Here is a 27,991-nt window from a genome sequence, read left to right as displayed (position 1 = left end):
TTTGCTATTCCTTTCTTCCTGGCTTAGCCTGCTACGGGCTTCTGATGGGAATCCTACCTCAGTTGCTTAGCCTGCCACGGGAGCAGCAAGTGCTAGCGGCGCCAGGACGCCTATATAATGGCACACAGCTGGCAGTTCTGCACCAGTTCACTGCTGTCTCTCCTACTGACATTACAAGTAACCTAATCCCAAACCTCTAGTCTGTCACGAGACTCTTTGCTATTCCTTTCTTCCTGGCTTAGCCTGCTACGGGCTTCTGATGGGAATCCTACCTCAGTTGCTTAGCCTGCCACGGGAGCAGCAAGTGCTAGCGGCGCCAGGACGCCTATATAATGGCACACAGCTGGCAGTTCTGCACCAGTTCACTGCTGTCTCTCCTACTGACATTACAAGTAACCTAATCCCAAACCTCTAGTCTGTCACGAGACTCTTTGCTATTCCTTTCTTCCTGGCTTAGCCTGCTACGGGCTTCTGATGGGAATCCTACCTCAGTTGCTTAGCCTGCCACGGGAGCAGCAAGTGCTAGCGGCGCCAGGACGCCTATATAATGGCACACAGCTGGCAGTTCTGCACCAGTTCACTGCTGTCTCTCCTACTGACATTACAAGTAACCTAATCCCAAACCTCTAGTCTGTCACGAGACTCTTTGCTATTCCTTTCTTCCTGGCTTAGCCTGCTACGGGCTTCTGATGGGAATCCTACCTCAGTTGCTTAGCCTGCCACGGGAGCAGCAAGTGCTAGCGGCGCCAGGACGCCTATATAATGGCACACAGCTGGCAGTTCTGCACCAGTTCACTGCTGTCTCTCCTACTGACATTACAAGTAACCTAATCCCAAACCTCTAGTCTGTCACGAGACTCTTTGCTATTCCTTTCTTCCTGGCTTAGCCTGCTACGGGCTTCTGATGGGAATCCTACCTCAGTTGCTTAGCCTGCCACGGGAGCAGCAAGTGCTAGCGGCGCCAGGACGCCTATATAATGGCACACAGCTGGCAGTTCTGCACCAGTTCACTGCTGTCTCTCCTACTGACATTACAAGTAACCTAATCCCAAACCTCTAGTCTGTCACGAGACTCTTTGCTATTCCTTTCTTCCTGGCTTAGCCTGCTACGGGCTTCTGATGGGAATCCTACCTCAGTTGCTTAGCCTGCCACGGGAGCAGCAAGTGCTAGCGGCGCCAGGACGCCTATATAATGGCACACAGCTGGCAGTTCTGCACCAGTTCACTGCTGTCTCTCCTACTGACATTACAAGTAACCTAATCCCAAACCTCTAGTCTGTCACGAGACTCTTGGCTATTCCTTTCTTCCTGGCGTAGTCTGGTACAGGGCTCTGAATACTAACCTCCTCACTGCTTGCCACGAAGCATTGGAGACTCCTTCGCCATTCTGCCTAGCCTGCCACGGGGCTCTGTAGAGATCCTGTCCTTGGCCTCACAGTCAAGGACTACATAATTCCTAACCTAACAAATTTAGAGGAGAATAAACTTGTAGTATTTCTGTAAATACTGTTGGTTAGTGAATTTTATAATAAAAGCCGGCAGTAGGAGTCGATTACGGAAACTCATTTTATTTACCTTGCTCTACGTACAACCTATATGGGACAGAGTTTTACAATACTGAGGATATAAGTAGTAAAAATCTAGACTGGATCCGAAATGCACGGATGTACCGATATATCGGTATTGGTATCAGTGATATCGGCCACTTTAGGCAGTATCGGTATCGGCAAATAAGACACGGATATTTACCGATACTGAACTATTTTCAATTTGTGTAATATTAACAGTGACATTTATATTTCATCGATTTCTTTCTACAAGTGTACGCCTTTGATTTGCACTACTTGTACTCAACTGATATATTTAGTCCCTTCATGCCAAGTATTAAAAAAAAAAAAAAAAAAAAAAAAAAAAAAAAAAAAAGTTCTTAGTCAGGATAGCAGACCCGCCATTTGAATCCCAAACGAGACAGAGGCTTCGATTCAGAAGAAAATACTATGGAAGAAACCCACAAGACGCTCATTTTGTCATTTTCTTCTTCTACTTACATTTTAAAAGAGACTAACGGCGCATCGGGAATATGGAGCTGCTTCACGATATGCTCTCGATCTATGGAATAATCATTTCATTATTTCATTACACTGTTGAATCATTTTACTATTCTGATAATATAATAAGAAATGTGTCCAAAAATATCGATATCGGTGAAAAAGTGGTACATTCCTACCGAAATGAAACGAAATTTCCAGAATAACATTACAAGATTATGCACCAAGACTAAAGGAGACGTGATGATGGTAATGAATGAAACAGTGGAATGAAGAAAATGGGGAAAAAAAGGAGAACCCGAAAACACCCACGCACATGATACTTGCCCACTACAAAGTTTGTATGGTATAGATCTGGAATCAGGAAACCTACACACCAAAGGTGCGCACTTTACCAGAGCCACCGACTGGATTTTACTGGAACAAGGAGTGTTTTCGCCAACAGACTTGGGTTTTAGGAAATGAACCACTCGGTTGCTTAGCTAAAGACATGAACAAGTTAATTTAGTTACAAAAAGCAGGTCTGGAATGAACTATTGGTGGACACAAAAACCGGTTTTTCGGTTTTCAGGAAAAAAAACGAAATCGGGTTTTGAAAATTAAAAAAAAGGTTTCGGTTTTCTAAAAAAACGGTTCGGTTTTTCACCGGATCCGGTTTTTTCCAAAATTTGTTCTATTTCTAACCAGAATAGTGTTTCGTTGTTCTCCGGAAACCAAATCCGTTTCCACAGAAATAGTTTTATGTGTTTTCCAAAAGTTTTCACCGAAACGGTTTTTGGAGAAAACCGAAATGTCGGTTTTTCGGGTTTCGGTTTATATATATATAACGTTTTTGCCTATCCTTAGAATGAACTGAATTGGATTAGATTTGAGTTCAGCGTTACTTTCAGCAGCAAGCTTATACAGCTGGATCTACAGCTTAACGTGGGATCCAAACTACATGAGCTTCTGACGGAATCGAACACAGGTCTTCCACACCAAAGGCGTGTAGGTTAACATCAGAGCCACATCTCATTTTAACTACGTATGATGAAACGATACATATAGTATCGTATGGAACCAAGAACGAACGAAGGTAAGCTCAGAGTGGTGCAAGCGTTTTTTTTTTTGTTTGTTTGTTTGTTTGTTAAGTATGCATATGAAAAGGTTCTCTAACGGGCAATGGTGATTATACTGTTTATTTCTACAATACTACTTCCGTTTGAAATTTAAAGCCTGGGAGCAATTTTCAATATATACGAAGTGTACCTGCACTGTTAAATTCCTCAAAAATCACTCTTTCTTGGTCAAGTGTCAGAAAAAGGGACCAGACCAAACCAAACCAAACCTGTAAATGTTGAATATTTGTTGAGATTTCTACTTGTTTAAGCATTCTAACTTTGGACACTTTTTACGACATATTGGCCATTTTTTTCGTGCTATTCTATTTTATGGGGGCATACTCCTATTCTGTAAGTGTGAACTTTCTGCACAGTATACAGAAGCTGTATTTTATGTTGAGAAGTGGATCGTTACGAATATGAAATTATGACAAGTGCTACTGAAACTCGTATGATTGGCAACACCAGAGTTGGCAAAAACCATGGTTTTTATTGAAAAAACCAAAAAACCAGGTTCTTTGGTTTAAACCCGGTTTTTTTGGTTTAAACAATTTACTCTATGTATTTATGTATATTAGAAATGGACAGAAATTAGTTTGTTTCGCCTTGGTGTTATTATGCAACAACAAGGTTATGCTGGAAGGGGTCACATAAGCTTAAAACGGAATCCAAACCGATTCTCGGCTTCATCCAAGAAAAATTGTCCATTTCGACACGAAACCGGGACTAATTGGTCACAAATGCAATTGCCGACTCACTCACGAAGGACTCCTGATAAAAATACGTTGTACTGATCTTTACATAGGCCTAGTTGTTAATATAATTGTCGAGAGTCATTTCAGAAGGACAAAAAGATAAACAGTTACACAATAAAAACATTATAAATATTATTCAGCCATTGGGAAAATCCTGTTATTACTTTAAATGTATTTGTATATAAAATATTAAGGTCAACGTATCATAATCACTACGCTAAAAGTGAGGTATTAAATTAGAAATTTGGTATGTAGATATCATACAATAAAATTAAAACAAAGTCAAATCCAAGCTGATGTTGGAAACTGCGTAGGCAGTTGATAAATTTTGCCAATTTCTATCAATATATTTAAGCAACTTTGGCTTCTTTATAAAACAACAGGCAAGTAGGAATACATAATTTGGTTTCGTTTCGTATGTTTAGGTTTAACATCCTTATGAAATACCAAGGTTATCAGGAGAAGACTTTCGCTTAAATGGACATCTCGAATCGCTATTTGGTTTACACTTGAAAGATGGATTCGATCGAGAATTGAACATGAGACCCCTTGATTAAAGGGTGAAAAGTACATAAACGTAATGCAGATGGTTTCATATGTAGAGACGTCACCATTAAGTTCACACGATTCAAAGCATTTTTCGTTCTTCTTTTGTTTGGTTTAAACGTTTAAAAAAAAAACCAGCTGGTTTAAACCAGCCAACCCTGGGCAAAACCAATCTGTTTTCGACTACTCTCGTTTACGCGCGTGATCACCGTTGCTGACGCGCCTGCTCCCTTTGGTAGCACTTCCGCGCTATCACGCGGGCCCACGAGCTTTGCCCTGCCCTAACTCGGTTAGATAGCATTCAGCTTTTTAGTGACAACGTTGCTTTAGTTGCGTTTAGTGGCAGATTGCTTTATGTTTTTTGCACTAGTTTTTATGCTATCGTCCCTGTATTTATACGCATATAGTAACTTTCTATGCCAAATTATGAAAGTTTGCACGCCTCTGTTTCGAAGATAACCGTGGGACGTAAAACTCAAAAATTTCATTTCATTTCTGTTTCGAAGATAACAGACTTGTAACTTAACAAAAAATAACCTAATGTACCGCAACCTAACGTAACATAATCTAATTTTAAGTAAATGTAGTACATTTTGGGACTTTCTTTTTATTTTCGTGTGGTCCGCCGATACAACACAAATGTCCTATTTTCCACTGGCTGTGTATATCTGCATAGGGCACAGAAGCTGTATTTTTACTTACAAGCAGTATTCTTAGTATGAAACCATGACAAAAGCTATTGGAACTCGTATCATTTCAAACCCACTTATTTTCACTACCTTCGTTTACGCGTATACCAACTGTCGCTAACACGCCCACTACCTTCGTGCAAACTACCGCGCAGGCCCACCAACTTGGCCTATACCTCAATCGATTAGATAGCATTCATGTTTTAGTGGCCACCTGGCACACGTTGTTTTGTGTTTTGCACTATAGATTTCATACAATACCGTACATCGTGACGCCGAATCTACCAAATTTTGGTACATTTCCTACATTTTCACGTTAGGCTTGAGCTTTGTATTTCTTTTAGCAGAGCATGCACTAAATGAGGAGTACCATTATTACAGTGAAACCTCTCAATAACGGACACCAGTGGAACATGAATTTTTGTCCGTTACAGGAAGGTAACAAATTTAATTTCTCGCAACGGTAACTGTATGCAGTAATATATAGTAAATACATTATGTATGAGCGTAAATACGAAAAATTGAATATGAAAATACTCTATTTAGTACGTATTTGAATTACTGAGAGGGATGAAGGAGAAATTCATTTCTGTTAAGTAATATTATTGCTGGGGGATGTGTTAGTATATTCGTATACTGCAAAAGATAATGCGTGTATGGTAATTTTCTTAAGTACGGTACATGTTATCACCCTGTAAAAAAGCCAATTAATTCACATACCACCTATACTAAAAGTAAAAATAGCTTAATAAGAGTATGCAATATTATTATTAAATACTGAAAATGTGGACAACAAACCCACCAACTGTGATTTTCTTGAGAAAAATCTATGAAATTGTCGGGAAAGATGCAAGGCCCAGAGGAAAAAGGACCAAATTTGTTAGGGAAGGGAAGATCTTTCGCATAGGATTCTTGGCCATACGACTGACCCTACATGAGTGTTATTGCTTATTGAAGATTTTCTAGGATTTCCACCAGAAAGCAGTTTATTGCGGGCAGAAAAAAAATTTTAAGTTCAGCTTGAATTATAAACTCTCATTCCTTCATCATAAATGTTCCACATCGTAGCTATTTTATCTGTAAATTTGCTGTTTGATAGGACTGTCTTCTCGAGCGCATCCAGTTTCTGTTCCAAGCAAACTTGTGCTAACTTATTTTTAGTTAGTTTTAAATCTCTAATTCCTTTGGAGTAAAATTCACCTTGCGCTCAGTTCTTTGAACAATTGTATCGGTGGAAAAGTCTCTTAAAATACACATTATCATGTTTAAGAAATTTCGAGTATTAAATTATGTTCTACCAGTTAACTGCACACATGATATTCTACATACCGTAAATTGCAATGTGTCTTGAATTAGTTGAGATATTTCTGAGCTTTGTTCAAAAATGTCTATACACTCCTTTTTTGGTGATAAACACAGTCGACACACATTTGGAAACATCTTCTTTGTTATTATAGTTCTTTGTCAGTTTTGATTTGGTTCTTCCTAACATTTGTTTACAAATTGCACCATACATTTATAAACAATGTTGCCACCTAATGTCGGCTTGGTAGTGTTGCCAAAACTTAACGAAAAAAGTGGCTAAAATCAATGTCTAAAATGCCCAGAAATGGCTAGAAAAAATTCGATTCCTACACCAACATAAAATTAAACCAAACTCCCCAAGAGAAATAAATATTATTATCATCTGCTTCATCAGGTTGAGGCAAAGCATTTTTCTGTCTCAGTTAGGCCCTACTTCTATCGAGTTGCTTTTGTTTCAACTGGTTGCAAAACTGTCGCTGAAATTTCTTATAGAAAACAACAGTTTTGTACACAGTGCAACCCAAATCTCACTCTTCAAATTGAAGGAAGGTTTTTCGTTTTTAATCCGTTCCCGACTTCTTCTTAACCTGGTTGAATACAAGGATCACTTCTGAGTTCGTATATGGAAGTGTTAGCATTAAAAGAAGAAAAAAAAGTAACGAAACTAATTCTGAAAATGGACTCTCCTCTCCAGCATCTCCTATTTACTTCTTGCAAAAATTCTTCAGTTCAAGACTTCCCTACCAGCAACTTATAGGTTTTGAGCTCATATTCTACTGTGTAAACAAAATATGGGGAGGGATCAATATGACCATAATGTCAACTTTCACAGGGTGAGTTCTAGCCAAGGATGTTATAAAATAGAGGATCTACCCATACGTATCTCAACAAATGAACTCAATGAAGGCAAAAAAACAACCGAGCATCGTCTGATCCTGGACGTTTGATTGGTTAGTCTCGTTTCGGCCATGATTGTTGGCTGGACACATTGCGATCTTAGTGGCGCGGAGTGGGCAGAGTAGGTGTGGCGAAGCTGTGACGTATGGCTTCACGATTTTGTTGTATAGGCAGATCCTCTATTTTATAACATCCTTGATTCTAGCAGGTTTAGTACGTAGAGAACGAATCAAACTTCAGAAAATAGTAAAATGACCCATAGTAAAATGACCCATTGGATAAGGCACAATTTGTTTGCTATGGTAGTGATAGGCCTTATGAAGAGTCGTTCTGACGTGTGATTAGTGCCATACTAAAGATTTCTCCTAAAATACCATGCAGATGCCTCTAAATCTGAAATTCCAAGGTATTGGTAGCAAGCTCGAAAATTTCTTTATATTCAAATACTTTAATAAGAAATCGAACAATCAATCTATATGTATATTAATTTAGTTTCTGAGCTATTTAATCAAACGAATTTGCGTGAAATTATTTAAATGCACTGCATTCAGTTCTATTTTATTCTGAACTGAAACCTATCCACCCTCTGTAAAAGAATAAATCAAGTTTTAGAACAATATTATAAGGAATATATATTATTTTTGTGTGTTAGCAGGTTTTCTTAAGAAAATTTCCCTCGACTGACATAAAAAAATTTCCCTTTTCCTATCAGATTTCCCCTAATTCGTTTTGCGTCCAATTCCTGTAACAAAAATTATCTGAGAAGATTAATTTAGCTAAATTAAAGGAAGAGTCAATCACATTTGCTTTTCGCTTCTATTTTTACTTTTTTCTTCACTTTTTTACAAAGTAATACAAATACACACAGCTAACAACAGGTGCAAATTACAGTGACACGCACACAAACATACTGTTGCTTTATATAGGTTTATTTCTGAAGAACAAAGACAAATTTAAGCATTTATATTGGTCATTCAGTCAGAGCGAGAATTTCCCTGCATTTTCATGTTTGATTTAAAAGAAAAAAGAAACTTTAATAAATTTCCCTACGAAATTTTTCCTAGAATAGTGAAATTTCTCTCAAACTACGAACACTAGCCGACAGCTGTCCTGTGATCACACCAAGGAGGTTATAAAATAGAGGATTGCTCGTACAACAAAATCGTGAAGCCATACATCACAGCTTCGCCACACCTACTCTGTCCACTCCGCGCCATTAAGATCGCAATGTTTCGAGCCAACGATCATGGCGGACACGAGAGTAGCCAATCAGACGTGCCGGCTCAGACGATGCTCGTTTTTTTTTTTTTTTTTTTTTTTTTTTGTACGATGAAGATACACATGGGCAGATCCTCTATTTTATAACATCCTTGGATCACACCTCTTTCCTACCAGTGATGCCAACCTGTAAAGCTGTAAAACGCCATCTCGAAAGTCAAAAAATCGCATTTTGCAACTGAAGTTCCCATGTTGTAATTTTCCAATCGTAGGGATTTAATAATAAATTGTAAAAATGATACTTACATCGTGTGTAACTTTTTTCAATTTCTGGGTAAATCTAATAGAAATAAAATCAAGAGTTTGTTTGTGTGTCTGTCTGTGTGCGGCCTGGGAACCCAGACGAGTGGACCAAGAGTTACCAAATTTTGGTCACGGGTATCTTGGTCCAGGTCCCAGTGGTTTTTCCAAAATTGGAACCAGGAGGGAGGCGTTTAACGGACATGTGAAAGTAATAGAAAATGACCGATACTAGTGTCGAATTCATAGTTTTCGCAGTCGCTGACGGGTCATTCCACGTCAGTTCATCCAGCGAAAAACCGAAATATCACCCATCGACTCAGATTTTAATGATATTTGGTACACTTGGTCTACAACCACCAAAACTAACTTGTGCAAAATTTCAGAGTTCTCGCTCAACCCGTTCCCATGTTACGGTCCATAAAAATTTGGACATGGTAGGTACAAAATTCTACTCGCGACAGCCGGAGTTTTAAAATTTCCCTCATAACATGCTGATATGAACCCTTTGAGACAACAAACCTATCCATTCTGATGCAGAATTGTCCGTAGATTTCAAATCTGTGGTCAGATTTGACATAACATCAACCTAAAGTGCACTTTTGTACAAAAAAACTAGTAAAAGGCATACTTGAAAAACAAGCCTCAACTAGAACTACAAAAATGGCTCTATTTCAAAAAGTACCAAATTCACAGAAATAATTCCTAGATATTCTGAAAGAGGATGAAATTTCCTATACAATGAAGTGAAAATCGTGTTGGGTATTTGAGCATGTGATGTACTACATTTAAAAATGTCAAAATGAATGAAAAGAATTGTTGAAATTTTCCTCCTGCCACATGGCTGTTACTATGTGGCAGCAATTAGAAGTACCCTGGGTGAGCAAAGAGTGCGGAACAACAGAGGAGAGAATTTGAAAAGCAAAAGTTTCATAGTTTGTGACACATTTTGAATTACAGAATAGCGTCATTGGCTGCATAATTTTCAATATTGCGATTTGTAGTTACTAATGTTTATAAATTAATTAACTAATGTATACAGTAATTAATTAATTAATTATTTTCTGATTTCATTTTTAGGATTGAAATGGAAGGTGAAGGTTCATCTGAAGTTACTGAGACTGATCTACCTCCTTGCAGCATAGGTTGTGCACATCCAGACTCAAAATGCCACCAGAATACATATGGTTCTACGGAGAAAATTCTGCCATTTAATAATGAAACTTTCGCAGAGAGTGAAATTGAACTTATTTTGTGGAGGTCTAAATTACAAGGTACCAATGAGAACCTGACTATTTGTTTTCATCATAAACAGTGGTATTTGCATCACTATGGACTAGCTCACAAGAAATGTTGTGATCCTTTTACAAGACACAAGAAAATAGTGCGACGTGATTTGCGAACAGTGATTCTGGAACTTGCTAAAACCGTCAGGAAACATCTGGACATTATCGTTATCCCAGGCCAGAAAATGTGTTCCAACTGCCGCAAAAGAGTGGAGAAGGAAATCGCTACTGTTAAACAAGGGAAATCGTCTTCAGACACGCTAGAGTCAGCATCTCCACACAACAGTTCAGACGGCGATTTCAAATTTGATCCGGATACAAGAGAAGCTGCATTGGAAGGAGAAAAGGCAAAGCTTGATGCAAATTTAACACATTTAGGTCTTTCACCTTTAAAACTGCATGCTGTTCCTGCACATCAGCGTGTAGCAGTTGGGCGTAAAAAAATCAAAGTGATGCACGAAGCAGCGACGTTAACAATGAAACGCAGTTTACCGCTTGATGACACAGAACACTTGTTATCTGACACCAGTGATTCGGACTTAAGAACCAGTGCAAATGAAGTAAAAGAAAAAGCAGCAGACCTGGATCGCTTAGTTCTGTTAATGAAGCAGAAGATAGCAATAGCAAATAGACTTGAAAAACTTCAAATTCTCACTATTGCTCCAGAGTCATGGTCCCGCAAAAAAGTTTCTGATGTTTTTAATGTTAGTGAATACATGGTTAGGCAGGCTAGGGCATTAAGTAAAAGCAAGGGTATATGCTCCTTAGCAGAACACAAATTAGGGAAAAGACTACCTGAAGAAACTATAACTTTAGTTCAAAATTTCTATCAAGATGACGAATTTAGTCGGATACTTCCTGGAAGAAAAGATTTTGTGAGTGTTAAAAGAAACCTCCACATGCAAAAACGACTAATATTGTGCAATCTAAGTGAGCTTTACGTTGCTTTTAAAGAAAAACATTCTGATATTAAAATTGGGTTTACCAAATTCTGCTTATTAAGGCCTAAATGGTGTGTTGTTGCAGGTTCAACAGGTACACACAGTGTCTGTGTGTGTACTACTCATCAAAATGTAGATTTATTGTTGCATGCCATTAGTTTAAAAAAGGAAGATCTTGATCATGCAATTTCACTGATGGTGTGTGATAAAAGTAATAGAAATTGTATGTTAGGAGTGTGTGTGAAATGTCCCCAGGATAGCAGTAAAATAACAGAATTTCTCCAAAACAAAATCGAGAAGTACTGGGATGACGAGCAGGTAAGCTTTACAGAGTGGGTCAATGTCGATCGTAGTCAGTTAGTAGAAAGAACACTGCCAATTCCAGAATTCATTGATCATTTTGTTCAGAAGCTCCAAGGATTAATACCTCATTCTTTCATTGCTAAAAGGCAGGCAACTTACCTAAAGGAACGTAAACAAAATCTCTCTCATGATGAAGCCATTATATTGATGGACTTTGCAGAGAATTATGATTTTATATTGAAAAATGAGATACAGACTTACCATTGGAGTCATGTGTCAAGTTCCTTACACCCTGTTGTACTTTATTTTATTGAAACTAACCGTTTAACTGAGAAATCTCTATGTTTTTTATCTGATGTCTTACATCATGACGTGCCTTTTGTGTATAAAGTCCAATCTGAAACCATGTCGTTCTTAAAGAGTAAATATCCACATATTAAAAGGGTCGAATATGTAACAGATGGGTGTGCTGCACAATATAAGAACTGTAAGAGCTTTTTTAAATCTGTGCCATCATCTCCAAGACTTTGGCATATCTGCTTGTTGGTCTTTCTTTGCCACCAGCCATGGTAAGTCACCTTGCGATGGGATTGGTGGCAGTGTGAAACGATGTGTTACAAAGGCAAATCTGCAGAGGCCATTTCAAAACCAGATAACAAATCCAAAACAAATGTATGACTTTTGCAAGCGTCAGTTGTCGAAAATTACATTTTTTTATCTACCTGATGCCGAGATTAACAATGTAAGGAGATGTGTTAGCAAATCGTTTCCAGATTGCTCAGACTGTAGCAGGCACAAGAGGTTTTCATAAGTTTGTACCACTGTCAAATACAGTTATAACAGCAAGACGATTGAGTACAGATGAAACACCAGATTTAGAATTTAACTTTGCTCCAGGATATGATCAGTTGGAAAAGTTGGCTTGCCAGGACATCAAAGTTAATTGCTTTGTAGCATGCATCTATGATAATAAGTGGTATATCGGATTAGTAGTAGAAGTAGATGATGACAATGCGGATATAAATATAAAATTCATGCACCCAGCTGGACCTGCAGCATCCTTTTATTGGCCTAGCAGAGCTGACACATGTTGGGTCCCAGTACAGCACATTTTATCTGTTATTAAGACTCCATTTACTCGTAATGGTAGGCAATACCAATTGAGTAATAAATGTAAATTATTAATTGAACAGAAATGGAAAACTGTTGCCAAAAAATGAAATGTATAGGCCTATGTAAGTGTGTTTGAGTGCTAGAAAATATTACAATTACCTGCACATTGTATAAAACTGCATTTTTATTTCTTCTTTAGCAATAAGTCAAATACCCAAAACGATTTTCACTTTATTTTATAGGAAATTTCATCCTCTTTCAGAATATCTAGGGATTATTTCTGTGAATTTGGTACTTTTTGAAATAGAGCCATTTTTGTATTTCTAGTTGAGGCTTATTTTTCAAGCATACTTTTTACTAGTTTTTTTGTACAAAAGTGCACTTTAGGTTGATGTTATGTCAAATCTGACCACAGATTTGAAATCTACGGACAATTTTGCATCAGAATGGATAGGTCTGTTGTCTCAAAGGATTCATATCAGCACGTTATGAGGGAAATTTTAAACCTCGACGCGCCATTTCCGGCTGTCGCGAGTAGAAATTTTTGCCTACCATGTGAAAATTTTGATGGATCATAACATAGGAACGGGTTGAGCGAGAACTTTGAAATTTTGCACAAGTTAGTTTTGGTGGTTGAAGACCAAGTGTACCAAATATCATCAAATTCCGAGTCGGTGGGTGACATGGCCTGGATGAACTGACGTGGAATGACCCTACTTTGTTTCTTTGTTTTTTTACAAGTAAAATCAATTCACATCTATGGAGCAAAGCAAAATCACATCTAATCAGTCTAAAGTCAACTCAATGTGAATCTTCAGCGAGTGATCATATGAATGGAATGCAGCTGCGAAGTGATCAATCACCTACAAACGAGAGGGCACAATCTTCCTTAGGCATTAGAGATAGCTCAGAGAAAAGCGAGAAAACTGAAGTGGCACAACTGTTACAAATACAGTCCGTGCCATCAAATTCGTCCCTTCAGATTCCGTCAGGTGGTGAAAACACCAACTCTTCTGTGGAATCACTTTTCAAGAAGGCTTTGTTCTGGCCTGAAAGATCACCTGCAGTACGGAACAGAAAAGGTACCATCAGTTGTGACATCAGACATTTGGAAGAGAGATTACCAAAAGAAATAGGAACAAAAACATGCAAAGAAAAAGGTATAGAAGAAAGGAAATTGATCCAGGAGCAGAAGAGAAAATAGAAACTTGAAGAGAATCAAAGTACGAAACCATAAAAATTTCAAAAGATAAACAAAACAGTTAATAAATCTAAAAGTGAACAGAGTACGTCGTGGGAAGAATCAGACATTAAGTTCCAAGATACTTCTGACGAGAGTCTGGCAATGGACAGTGACATTCCAATCACATTACATCACCTATCAACGTGTAAGGTTGAACAAAGGAAATACTATGCTGTTTATTATGATGAACATTTTTATATCGGTTGCATTACTGCTATTGATAAGGAGAAGGTTTATGTCAAATTTCTTAGAGAAATAGCGGAAAACGATTTTGTGTCTCAGATAAGGTGGACATAAAATTCATATTTTACACAGGGCTGGATTAACCCATCTGGAGGCCCGGGGCTAGAAAAAATATGTGGATCCTACTGACTTCACCTAATACATTTCCGTGAAAGTACAATAGGAAAGTTAATGGAATATGTTTCATATTTTTGGTCATATTTTATTTTATGTTGATGATTGTATCTTCGTGATACTTTTTAGATGGCCAGTTGAAATTTTGATCAGAATGGAGGCTCCAGTCCACCGGGAGGCCCGGAGCTATAGCGCCCCCCTTAATCTGGCCCTGATTTTACGGATCGATTACTCTAGTTGGCAATGGTCCCTTCAATGTGGATAATGTAGTTATGCGCAAGATCAAAACCTAATACCGACAGATGAAAATATCATAAATATTTTTCGCCATCATTAGGCCATTTTCATTATAGTGTTATGTAGTGCTGTTACATTAGAACCGAGGACATTTCAAATAAGATAATATTTCACTGATAGTATTGCAAAATATTTTACTTTTCAATTATATAATTATTAGTACATAATTATCTTGTCATCTGTCAACTGGAAACAAGACTAGGCTATGAATATTTGTATTATTTTAGTATTAATATCCATTGTATGCAAAAATAATACTGTAAAAACTGTTGTAAATCAGATTGAAAGTTGGTAGAAAATTATATGGTTCATTCAAAGTAAGGTATTAAAGATGTCAATTACTGGGTCACGATGTGTCAATTACTGGTGATTCTCTCAACTCGTAGTGTCGATTACTGGTACAATAAACAACTTTTCGTATATTATTTTTAAAAATAATAATTATCAGTCTATAATTTTTCTGGTGGTGTGCATGGATGAAGGAAGGATGCATTCATGAAGGATGAAGAAGGATGAAGAAGGATGAAGAAGGAGCTATACGAGATGTGAGTAAGTCAGGCTCATTTGAAGGGTGAAAAAACATGCAATTTGTCAAATGCTGCCCTTATACTGTCAATGGGACAGTTACCCTACTATTATTGTTGATATTTTGGAAACTATGAACTCTCATATTTTTACGATTATGAAACTATGACTTGTTAAGTGTCCTAATTTGTCGCCAGAGCTACTGTGTCTGTTAAAGAGCAACATGGCAACAGCGCCACCAATACTCCGCGTGCTCTATCCAACTGTCAGAAGCCATCTCTCGTTGAGCGGATAATAGTAAAGGTGTCTTCCTTACCAGCTTAGTAAAAATAGAAACTAACTTTTACACACAAAAGTAACATTAATAAATGGTTCAATGATTTTTTTGCACATAAGAAATATGCAACATATTACAAAGAGTGTTATTGCTGAAATTATAAACGAAATTCACCGAACTAATTTCGTGCAGATAACTAACTGGATTTTTTACGAACATTTTATATATCTCCTTATATTTTAATAATTATAAGAAATAATATGTTAAAAACAACACTTTTTAAAACATTATCACCGTTATCACTCTTATAATTTGCACTACGAGACAAGACGAGATTTTTTTTTTCGAATCTCGTGAGAAACACTAGTTCACCCAAGTCTTAGGTCTCAAACACTATTTTAGTGGTAAATGATCCATACGTAAAACCCATAAGTTGATAAAAGTGATTGTAAAATCACAATGAAGAGCATTTATGAACGTTTAAAGATACTTAAAGCATTACACAATATATTCCAATAATGAATATGGTTTAAATGTTAGATTACACCCTTTTTACACTCCTCGTGACCCAGAAGGATTCTGAGAACTTCTAGATAAGGGAATACATTTTGTATGTAAATGTACGTACAGAACGAGACGAGAAGCGAGTCGTCAAGAATCGAGATAATAAAGAAGGTTCCGAGAATTGAGACGAGACGAGACTTCTATAAGATTTATCAGACGAGATGATAAACCTTATTTCTCGTCTCTTCTCGTCTCATGGGAAACACTAGTTTGCACGGAAAGATGTAAAGGAAACTATTCAAATTTTATCTGAACATATTCATGGTAATATTAAGCGTGGAGTAGTCAATGATTTGTTCCATTTTAGGTGATCCGGAGTAAGTTATACGATTATATGTTTAGTTTTCTTTGTTTAGGAGGTATGTTAAGGAAATAATTCAGCAAATAGACTGGAAAATTGAGAATCTGATCCTCGCGAGGGCTTCCTCACCCTGAAATAACCTAGCCCTCAATGAAATGAGGGCGGGGGGAGCAAGCGAGGGCGATGAACAACTTCCATCGCGAGGGCGAAGGTGAGCGAGGACGATGGACAACTCCCACTGCGAGGGCGAGGAGAATTTTTCAATACGAGGGCGAGGGCGAGCGAGGGCGATGGACAACCATCCTTGCAAGGGCGAGCGTGCGCGAGGGCGATGGACAATTCCCTTCGCGAGGGCGAGGGCGAGGGCGAGTGAAGTCGGAGTAAAATGAGCATCTATGGTTTGAACCGGGTCATTTGTTCGAATTATCTAATTAACAAACTTCGTTCTCATATAAAGTTGAAGTTAAATAAAAACATGGAAATTAGGTACAGACTCACACAAACGCTTTACAACGTTACTCAGGAAAAAATGGCAATATGTTGGTTATTGGAGCCGAACAGACAATAACAAGTCGATAGTTTTGTTGCGACAGATTCCTGCTTCTCTATTGCAATCTATAATATTGCCTTAAATTTGTATTGCCCTCCCTCGTACAAAAGTCTGAATTCAACACTGGTACGAAGATTTATGATTTATTCTTATGTTCTTTCTCACACTCTTTTTTTTTTTTTAACGTACTTTCCATAATTTACAATTCACTGGCAACCTTCAAACACTACAGTACATATGTAATTAAGCAATACTTTAGTCTGACTTTAGCATTTCTTTGTACATTACCAGTGTTGTCAAATATAATCCAACGAAATTACCTTTTATGGCACGACAAAAAAAAAAAAAAAAATCCAACAAGTCTATTAAATGCATTTCGAGAAACTACAGACAGCGAATATTCTGAAAGTTAACAAAATTCAAGTTTGGAAACAATGTGAACAATGTCGATTGTGTCTCAGAGACAAAAAAACTTTCTTTGTTTTCAAACTTTCTTGATCTTAAACTTGGAGGAACAAGGAAGGCAAGCAACAAGAGACATAGAAGAGGAAATGAATGGCATAATAAAGAGAAGTAAAACAAAAGAAACTCACGAAGCGCAAAGCGACGAAGTTAGGCAAATGAGGGGGGAAGTCACATTCAAATGTCGTCAAACAGCTTTTAAAATGATTTTATTTTTTAAATTTCTTGTTTTAGTTAATATACGCTAGGCTTTATTCATATCACTGTTCCCAAATTCACATTCTATATTAAGTATACTTTAATTCCAGTGGCGTTCTTAGGGAGGGATGTGAATTGTCAGAATACAGTAACATTTTATTGATTGAACTTACACAGTGGCAAATAGTATACATAGTGTGACAATTAGGAAACGATTTTTTTTTTTTTTTTTTTTTACTGTGAAGATAGTTTTGGCACGGAAATATTCACAATTGTGAATCTTGCATGTGACTTTGGGTACACGTACAGAAGTTTCCAGCTGGACCGTTGTTAGTATGCCGTGTTTAAATACAGGGTGTTAGACAAATATTTGTCACAATATTTTGGGAACAGATTTCTCAGATCAAAATAAGAAAAAAGATTGATACTAACCTGTGCTCAAAAGTGGGTAGTTTCAGAGTTATAGTGTGTTGTTTAATATAAATTTAATAATGATATTTGAGTATAATTAAAACTTTTTAAAACTCATTTTAAATATAAAGACAATAGCAACACTCTTTAGAAAACAAGGTATTTCATCAGATGTGCAAATCATTGTAAACAACTTCTGGTGAAAGGGAAAGTGTTCTGCCACAATCATATAAAAACCCTCACTCTTAACAACAACTGAAGATTGATTCGACTACCAAGATCTCGAATAAGTTTTTCGAGGTTTTACAAGAATGGCAGCACACTCTCCTGGTCAGTAAGTTGTCCTTCCTTTTCCTTACTGTTTATTGTTACGATGACATTAGCTATGCCAGATTGTTGGTAGGTCTTCCAGCAACAGGCTTCACTAACCATTTATACTACTGACAAGTAAACCTTACGTTTGGGTGAATCGAGTTGCTGACTGAGACACATATGAGAAAGTAGTACTAAATGTGGTCAGTATTTCAGTGAAGTTTTAGGTGCGAAGCTCCAGGGGTTCAGGAGATACAGCTACCAGAACATCACATGGAAGTACAGAATAGTCTTCATACAGTTGGAGGTAAAAACTCTGTAAGACCTCTTGTAACGACAAAAGATGAATAACAAATATATGGGTACATATTAGGACTAGGGGGAAGTCATATAGTAAGGGTATACCTGACGGCGGCCATCTTGAAATCCGCCATTTTGAATTAAGGTTAAGTTTTTGAAATAGGAATAGGGTCATGTGATACATGATTTAAGGCGCAAATTTAATCAGAAGAACAATGGTGACGTTAATTTTGATTTACGCGCAATTGGTAAAAAGTTACAGGGAAATTAAATATTGTTGCTGCATATGTATTAGTCCTTTACCCCACCTTGTAAATTTTGTGTTAATGATAATAATTAAATAAAAAGCAGATGGATAAATATTAGATCTATGGTAAGAGTTGCCTTGATGGCGACCATGTTCAAATCCACCATTTTGAATCAGACAAAAGTTTTAAACAAAACGCATAACAGTGACACCTTATTAATAGCAATTTTTACCATAAATCCAACGGTATAACCATTTTTGCTTTATCATTAACCAGCACTTGTTATCGCATAAACAAGTTGCTAATTTAAGGAAAAATGACCAAAGTGGAATTGAGTCATAATTGAACTTGGGTCTTTCTTCCAGAAAAGTCCTCAATTAGTACAATCAATATGTAGTTCAGAAAAGAGTGCATGACTTGCACAGATGCTCTGCTCACTGTGAGCACACCTGACAAAGGCAATCCAGTTACACTTAACACATTTGTCGTTAACAATTCCGTCAAAGCAGTAGTCGTAAGAAGCAATCCATTTAATTTTGTGCTGGTTAATGATAAAGCAAAAATGGTTATACCGTTGGAGTTATGGTAAAATTTGCTATTAATAAGGTGTCACTGTTATGCGTTTTGTTTAAAACTTTTGTCTGATTCAAAATGGCGGATTTGAACATGGCCGCCATCAAGGCAACTCTTACCATAGATCTAATATTTATCCATCTGCTTTTTATTTAATTATTATCATTAACACAAAATTTACAAAGTGGGGTAAAGGACTAATAGATATGCAGCAACAATATTTAATTTCCCTGTAACTTTTTACCAATTGCGCGTAAATCAAAATTAACGTCACCATTGTTCTTCTGATTAAATTTGCGCCTTAAATCATGTATCACATGACCCTATTCCTATTTCAAAAACTTAACCTTAATTCAAAATGGCGGATTTCAAGATGGCCGCCGTCAGGTATACCCTTACTATATGACATCCCCCTAGTCCTAATATGTACCCATATATTTGTTATTCATCTTTTGTCGTTACAAGAGGTCTTACAGAGCTTTTACCTCCAACTGTATGAAGACTATTCTGTACTTTCATGTGATGTTCTGGTAGCTGTATCTCCTAAACCCCTGGAGCTTCGCACCTAAAACTTCACTGAAATACTGACCACATTTAGTACTACTTTTTCATATGTGTCTCAGTCAGCAACTCGATTCACCCAAACGTAAGGTTTACTTGTCAGTGATGTCTTGACCCGACTGCGATAGGTCCCATAGTAGTGAAGCTATTAATCGTTTGCCCTTCCTTTCCTTACTGTTTATTGTTACGATGACATTAGCTATGCCAGATTGTTGGTAGGTCTTCCAACAACAGGCTTCACTAACCATTTATACTACTGACAAGTAAACCTTACGTTTGGGTGAATCGAGTTGCTGACTGAGACACATATGAGAAAGTAGTACTATATGTGGTCAGTATTTCAGTGAAGTTGTGGGTGCGAAGCTCCAGGGGTTTAGGAGATATAGCTACCAGAACATCACATGGAAGTATAGAATAGTCTTCATACAGTTGGAGGTAAAAGCTCTGTAAGACTTCTTGTAACGACAAAAAGTGAATAACAAATATATGGGTACATATTAGGACTAGGGGGAAGTCATATAGTAAGGGTATACCTGACGGCAGCCATCTTGAAATCCGCCATTTTGAATTAAGGTTAAGTTTTTAAAATAGGAATAGGGTCATGTGATATATGATAAAGGCGTAAATTTAATCAGAAGAACAATGGTGACGTTAATTTTGATTTATGCGCAATTGGTAAAAAGTTACAGGGAAATTAAATATTGTTGCAGCATATGTATTAGTCCTTTACCCCACCTTGTAAATTTTGTGTTAATGATAATAATTAAATAAAAAGCAGGTGGATAAATATTAGGTCTATGGTAAGAGTTGCCTTGATGGCGGCCATGTTCAAATCTGCCATTTTGAATCAGACAAAAGTTTTAAACAAAACGCATAACAGTGACACCTTATTAATAACAAATTTTACCATAACTCCAACGGTATAACCATTTTTGCTTTATCATTAACCAGCACAAAATTAAATGGATTGCACCTTACGACTACAGCTTTGACGGAATTGTTAACGACAAATGTGTCAAGTGTAACTCCATTGCGTTTGTCAGGTGTGCTCACTGTGAGCAGAGCATTTGTGCAAGTCAAGCACTCTTTTCTGAACTACATATTGATTGTACTAATTGAGGACTTTTCTGGAAGAAAGACCCAACTTCAATTATGACTCAATTCCACTTTGGTCATTTTTCCTTAAATTAGCAACTTGTTTATGCGATAACAAATGCTGGTTAATGATAAAGCAAAAATGGTTATACCACAACACAAAATTTACAAGGTGGGGTAAAGGACTAATACATAATTTATGCTGCAACAATATTTAATTTCCCTGTAACTTTTTACCAATTGCGCATAAATCAAAATTAACGTCACCATTGTTCTTCTGATTAAATTTGCGCTTTAAATCATGTATCACATGACCCTATTCCTATTTAAAAAATTTAACCTTAATTCAAAATGGCGGATTTCAAGATGGCCGCCGTCAGGTATACCCTTACTATATGACTTCCCCCTAGTCCTAATATGTACCCACATATTTGTTATTCACCTTTTGTCGTTACAAGAGGTCTTACAGAGCTTTTACCTCCAACTGTATGAAGATATTCTGTACTTCCATGTGACGTTCTGGTAGCTGTATCTCCTAAACCCCTGGAGCTTCGCACCTACAACTTCACTGAAATACTGACCACATTTAGTACTACTTTCTCATATGTGTCTCAGTCAGCAACTCGATTCACCCAAACGTAAGGTTTACTTGTGAGAAGATGGTATGTGAACTATCCAAATATTCATGTTTAAGAATGCTCCAATACTTGCACACTAATTTTTAGAGAGGTAGGTGGAGAGTGATCAAGTACTCCCAAAATGGCCTCTGTAAAAATGATTGTGAAAATACCAGAGGTTCTGAAAGATGGATATTTGGATAGTTCACGTACTAGTTCCTCAGTGATGTCTTGACCCGACTACTGCAGGTCCCACAGTAATGGAGCTTAGAGACCTGCACGGGCCGAATTTTTCGGCCCGTGCCCAATCCAGCCCGAATGTACGTAGGCCCGGCTTAGCCCGGGCCCGAAAAGTTTTGGAGATTTTCGGCCCGAGCCCGGCCCGGCCCGATAACTTTTTTAAAATTCTTGGCCCAAGCCCGGCCCGGGCCCGATAAATTTTCGAAGTTTCATTTTGTAACATTTTCCACGGACACACTTCTTCAACGTTTGCGTTTATTCTAATTATCGTTTAACGAATGTCAATAATTATTAAAGAATTGCAATTAATCGGCCCCAGCCCGGCCCGATCTGAAGAGAAATCAGTGTCGGCCCGCCCAAGCCCGGCCCGTGCAGGTCTCTAGTGGAGCTATGTTCCCTTAAAGTATCCTTGTTTCACGTTTTCGGCACCCTATAACTTCGAAACTTTCCACTTTTGAGCACAGGTCGGTATCAACATTTTTCTTATTTTGATGTCAGAAATCTGTTCCCAAACTATTGAGACACGTTTGTATAACAACCTGTATTTAAACACGACATACTAGCAACGGTCGAGCTGGAAACTTCTGTACGTGTACCCAAGGCTCCGACTACGATCAATCCTATAGTAGTAGAACTATGGATCTCTGAAGTTCATTTTCTTCATATTTTACGAACTTATATAACTACGAAATTATGCACTTTCGACAGTGGCGTAGCACACTTTTGCGCCCCCCCCCCCGCAAAGTATAGAGAAGGGGCCCTAGTTGTAAAGCCGATAGAAGTAAGGTTGAGGTTCTACTTCTTTAAATCTTTATTCATAGCAAGACTTCGGGGCCCCCTATACCTCGGGGCCCCCCCGCATTGCGGGGGTTGCGGGGGCAGCTGCTACGCCACTGACTTCCGACCACTGGTCCATAGGAACTTTCTTTTCTTATTTTGATGTGAGGAATCTATTCCCAAAATTTTGTGTCAAATTTTTGTAACACCATGTATAAACTCGTGTTATGAAATCTCGCCATCATTTCAACGATGGAGCAAACACTGAATATCAAGTTCTGTGCACGCTTAGGGAAAACTTTACTGGAAATAATTTGAAATGTTGAGAAAGGTTTATGGGAACGGTTGCCTATCTCGGTACCGTGAAAGATGATGAACGCTAAGGTCCAAACACGACTGTCGGAACAACTGAGATAATCGATAAGTTCAGATATCAGTTTAACTTACCGAAATGCAAGTTACCGGAATCGTGTTAAATATTGGCCCAAGTCTTGCGCACTACTTCAACTTCATCACACTTTGGAGTAAATATATGCCAAAATCAAAACACAACAAGACTGTTATTTTTCATACAACAAGACTTAAATAAGGTAATGAATTGGTGTAAGGTAAACAAACTTCAGATGAATGTAGATAAATCTGTGTCTGTGACGTTCAGTAGAAAAGAGTTTCCTTGCGAATATTCGTATTTCATTAGTGGGGCAAATTTAAATAAATCGAACTCAGTGAAAGGTTTGGGAGTAATATTTGATCATAGGTTAACATTCAACCAACATGTAAATAAAATAACTAATGAAGCCTACAGGAACCTCGGATTCGTAATTCGAATGAGTAATGAACTTAAAAATGAGATGACATTGAAGACTCTTTACTTTTCGTACGTTAGGGCTAAATTAGAATATGCATCAATTATCTGGAAGCCATACTTAAAATCTGAATGCCAGAAAGTTGAGCAATTACAAAGTAAATTCTTGAGATATTTTACCCACAAAAAGACCGGTCTTTATCCAAAATTTGAGCACTATACCAATCTTATTGATAATTTTAAATTCAGGACGTTAGAACAAAAGAAGAACACTAACTGACTTAATTTTTCTCTTTCGACCTCTGCATAATAAAATTGACTGTCCAGCGCTGTTACAAAATCTATTTATTCAAGCCCCATCCCTCAAAACGCGTGCAAAAAATAATATATTCTTTTGCCGGAAAGCAAGAACAAATATACTGTATGTCACCTACTTGGAGAATTAGTGCTGCTTACAATGGAATAAGTAAAGAGAATGTGTTTTTGGATATAGTCAGTAACAAAGAGCGTCACTTCAGGAACCATGTTTTGGAAATCCTATGATTCATGGCTTATTTGTACATTTCATGTATTTTATTTGTCTTGTATTATTATGTATTTATTTATGTATGTATTTAAACTTATTTATCATCATTACTCTTACTGGTTAACTGGACATAAACACTAATGTTAGCCTTTTGTAACTGGAGTTTTACACTCTGTTGAGGGTACAAATACAAATAAACAAATAAAATGTTAAAATGGTAGTCGATAAATTCACTATCTGACATGATGAGAAATCTTTTCAGTAACACACGGTATTGTTTTACATTCAGTTGCCAAGCAACTATTTTTACATAAAAAACATTTTATTTTTATTAAACGGAGATGACTCATATCAGGGCGTCTAAAAAAGTATAGAGCTTTTTGTGCATGAGATTGCGTTAGTGTCAAATCCTAAGGTCTATCAGTCGCAGCGGATCAGATCTAACGTCGATTGACAGCTGAAAGTCGTAGCTAGTCCATGTAGAAATAAGTGTTGAAATTCATAATAATCAGACCAGAGGTATTGCGCCGTGAATGTCAGCAAACTGTGAACTTTCCGAAACGTTAATCTATATTTTACAATTTTATTTCAATACAGGCGCAAATGCTGCGCAAGCATATAAAGGAATTTGTGCTGATTATGGGCAAGTTGTGTTATCAAAACCAAAAGCCAAAAGATGGTTCAGTTACTTTCGTTCTGGTAATTTCAATATCGAAGGTACTCCTTGCAGTAGGTGTCCAACCACAGCAAAAATCGAGCAACGGGCAATGGCTAAACAATGCTGGTTTCAAAACTAAAACAGTGTTTAAAATATAAGATTTGGATGATCTACTATAGCCACGATACTCTTTAACGCTTTCGATACTGAGCTAATCTAACCTTGTTTATTCCAGTATCCTGGGATTTTTAGGCCTTTTTTTTAATATAGCACATTGCTATCTTATAATAAACGCACTATAAACATTGCAAACAAATTTTACGTATTTTTTGGTTTTACTCCGAATGTATAATTTGGTAATGTAAGAAGAGATAGTTTGCTACACTGCTGTTTGAAATATGTGCTTTTGGAGCGTGCGAGCAGTGATAAAGTTTGTACTATACGCTGCTGAAGTCGTCTGCTGTGAATTTTACTGGGCGCAGCCATATTGGTTACAAACAATCCGTTGCTAAGGTGGTTTCTAAGGCAGTTTCAATGGCATTATATGTGGCAGCTGTAAGTCTTGTGAAAGACGAACTTAAAATTATGGAAAAAGACTACATTTTCACGAATACCAGTGAATATATTTACTTCATACGTATAGGAAGGCTACATTTATCATAATATGAAATAAAGTTACTCTACATGTTAATTCCGTCAATCGCCAATAACTTGCTGGACAAGTGAGTGAGAATCCCAAGCATGTACATGAGCGCCCTTAATAATAATTTTAGATTGAGTTTAATTAAAATTATTGAAAATTGTTATGCTATATACTTGTCATATTGTTTGTTTAGCTTCAGCAAAAATGTTTAATATGGAAGAAACTTGATTTTTATAAAATTAGTGATCAGATATTCGGAACAAAGGAGTACAGCGCTAGAATAACCAATGCATTTTAAAGCATACAATTACGAATACATAATCTCAGAAACATAGCATCTTTCTGGAAATAATTTCCTAATTTATTCTTCATTCGTTTGTTAGCGGGTGTCCATTTTTTGTTTGGCACTGGTGAAGTTGAAATGCGCCACCAGAAATAATTAAATAATTTAAAAGGTATAACTCTCTAACTATCCTATATAATGTCCTAATGTTATCTGAATTATTTTCTTTGCGTCTACCACAAACGACGTACAGATTTGTAACATGTCAGCATATATATGTATTAAAATTCATAAGCAGAACACGTACTAACTTACGCTGGGTGGTCACTTCACGTAACACTACATCTATGATGATTAAGGGCAGCTTGAAGCTCGACTGCATGTAAGGATGCATCTGTAGGGAGCAGGCGGATCAGTGAAAATGGGTATGCGTGAAAGAAAGACAGGTACGAAAAGCGTACACTAGCCAGGGCTAGTAATCACTACAAGTGGATTTGCAGTTCAATTTCTTAGTAACCATGGCACATTTTTAACGCTGTTTCTACGTTCTCCCTCTACAATTTTCTTGCACAGAAGTATTTTCGTAGATTAGACAAATTTTACACATAAATTTTCAAATAGTGATCCCGTATTTTTCATGCGTACTTAGCGTAGATCGATATGATGGAGCAATTATATTTTATGTCAAACGGGATGAGACAAATTAACAAGTCCGGTTTAAACTTTACTATATTGCCTGTACTATACTCTTACCAAAATTCATATGCGGTAAAGTACGGTTAGGTTAGGTTGTGATTACTTAATAGTGTCTTACATATATGTAATGCCGATTTACCAATTTGAAAATCATCTATTGCCTGGAAATCTCAATTGTATCAAAAGTTTCAAATTTTTACACATACATGTTATCACAAAGGTAAAAACGTTATCTAACTTACGCTGGTGAGGATCAGAAAGAGCGGAGGCAGGCAAGTATCACACTCCATGCTGGGGCAAGAACCGTTCGAAGATTATAGTATGCCTTTAAATGTGTGATTCAATTATCAGTTTACTAAGAAACGATTTTACAGTGTTCTGAGTATTAACATATATTAAACACCGAAATTAGCCTAAAAATGTCACAAACAAACGAACAAAAAAGATAGAGCAAGGCAGCGTTGGTAAAAATATGTGTATTTTAATTTCTTTCTGGCAGAATATGCAAGGAGAGAAAGTGTTCTTCAAAAAGATTGAGATATATCAGTTCGCCCAATAAGTAATTAATCATTATATCGCTTGTTGTACAGTGTGGCTTTCTTTTTGTTTCTCTTTAATATGTTATATAGTACAATATTTCTAATTTCATTCTTGGGAAAACAAACAAACAAACAAAAAAAAAAAAAAAAAAAGAGCATTGCATGTACCTCTTAAACTGTTATCGTTATATCCGAAAACGAAACAAATCATTTTCATAGGGGAGTACCACGTAAACTTCTTCATATAACCCGCTCAAAGCTGGTTTGTTTGTAACCAGCTAGCTCAACAGGAACCGGAAATGACGTTTACTTCACCAGCGTATAGTAACATTGGTTTGTACTAAGGAGCGGGAAATTTGAGGGAACTGACAGCTGAGTTCCATTATCCACGATTCAACATGATGCGTTCCCAACAATTTCCACCAGGGCGTCTGTGATGATGGTTAGCCTCCCATTGCGCTCCACATCATGCACAGTTTAGCATCCTACTGCAAATTGTCTACACCAGCAACGCACCATCTGCTTGCTCATGACGTAAGGTCCATAGTAGTAGTCCCCCCCGTTGGCGCGAATGACTCATCCTCACTCTCTTTTATGACCGGGATTTTTGAAATTCGTTCCCTTTTACGGCTTAGATGAGGGTCAATGACCTAGGGGTACCTAGGACCACCCCTCTAAATTTTGGCAGGGGTACCTTGGCCCACCCCCTAAATTTTGGCAGGGGTACATAGGACCACCCCCCTTAAATTTTGGAAATTGCCAAATCTAAAAATTGGGTATGGTAGCCTAGGACCATAGTATGTACCTCTATCAGTATTGGGTGTCTATGTTGTTCCCTTTCATGGGTAAAAAATTGCCAAAAATTCAAATTTCGGGGGTTTTTGACCTAATTTATCCCCTTTGATGAGGTATTATTACCCTATATAGTTATATGGGCGTATACAGGGGTCCATTCCCTTTCATAACATATGGGTATATTAATGCACCCCTTGAAAAATTTGGGAGGGGTATCATGGCCCACCCCTTAAATTTTGAAAATTGCCAAATCTAAAAATTGTGTGTGGTAGCCTAGGACCATAGTATGTACCTCTATCAGTATTGGGTGTCTATGTCGTTCCCTTTCATGGGTAAAAAATTGCCAAAAATTCAAATTTCGGGGGTTTTTGACCTAATTTATCCCCTTGGATGAGGTGTTATTACCCTATATAGTTATATGGACGTATACAGGGGTTTATTACATTTCATAAGACATGGGTATATTAATGCACCCCTTGAAAAATTTGGGAGGGTTATCTTGGCCCACCCCTTAAATTTTGGAAATTGCCCAATTTTAACATTGGGTATTATAGTATAGGACCCTAATATGTATTATGATAAATTTGGGTGGTCCACCTCGTCCCCTTTTAAGGGTACAAAATTGCCAAAAATATAA

The 27,991-nt window shown here is 37.3% G+C and overlaps 1 protein-coding gene across 2 annotated transcripts in view; it reads right to left on the bottom strand.

Moving 5' to 3' along the window:
- The window catches only part of LOC145664857 (uncharacterized), a 49,679-nt gene extending 43,008 nt beyond the window's left edge, over positions 1–6,671 (bottom strand). For both annotated transcript variants that reach the window (XM_081731881.1, XM_081731882.1), the window contains exon 1: positions 6,468–6,671. In XM_081731881.1, the coding sequence (XP_081588007.1) occupies positions 6,468–6,578 (111 nt within the window). In that variant the 5' untranslated portion in view covers positions 6,579–6,671. The remainder of the gene's footprint in view (positions 1–6,467) is intronic.
- Between the last annotated feature and the right edge of the window lie 21,320 nt (positions 6,672–27,991).

Source organism: Thermobia domestica, chromosome 11, assembly GCF_964235325.1.
Source record: "Thermobia domestica chromosome 11, izTheDome1.hap1.1, whole genome shotgun sequence".
In the NCBI taxonomy this organism is placed as follows: domain Eukaryota; kingdom Metazoa; phylum Arthropoda; class Insecta; order Zygentoma; family Lepismatidae; genus Thermobia; species Thermobia domestica.
The sequence above is the reverse complement of the archived record's forward strand: the minus strand, read 5'-3'. Positions and strand labels throughout refer to the sequence as shown.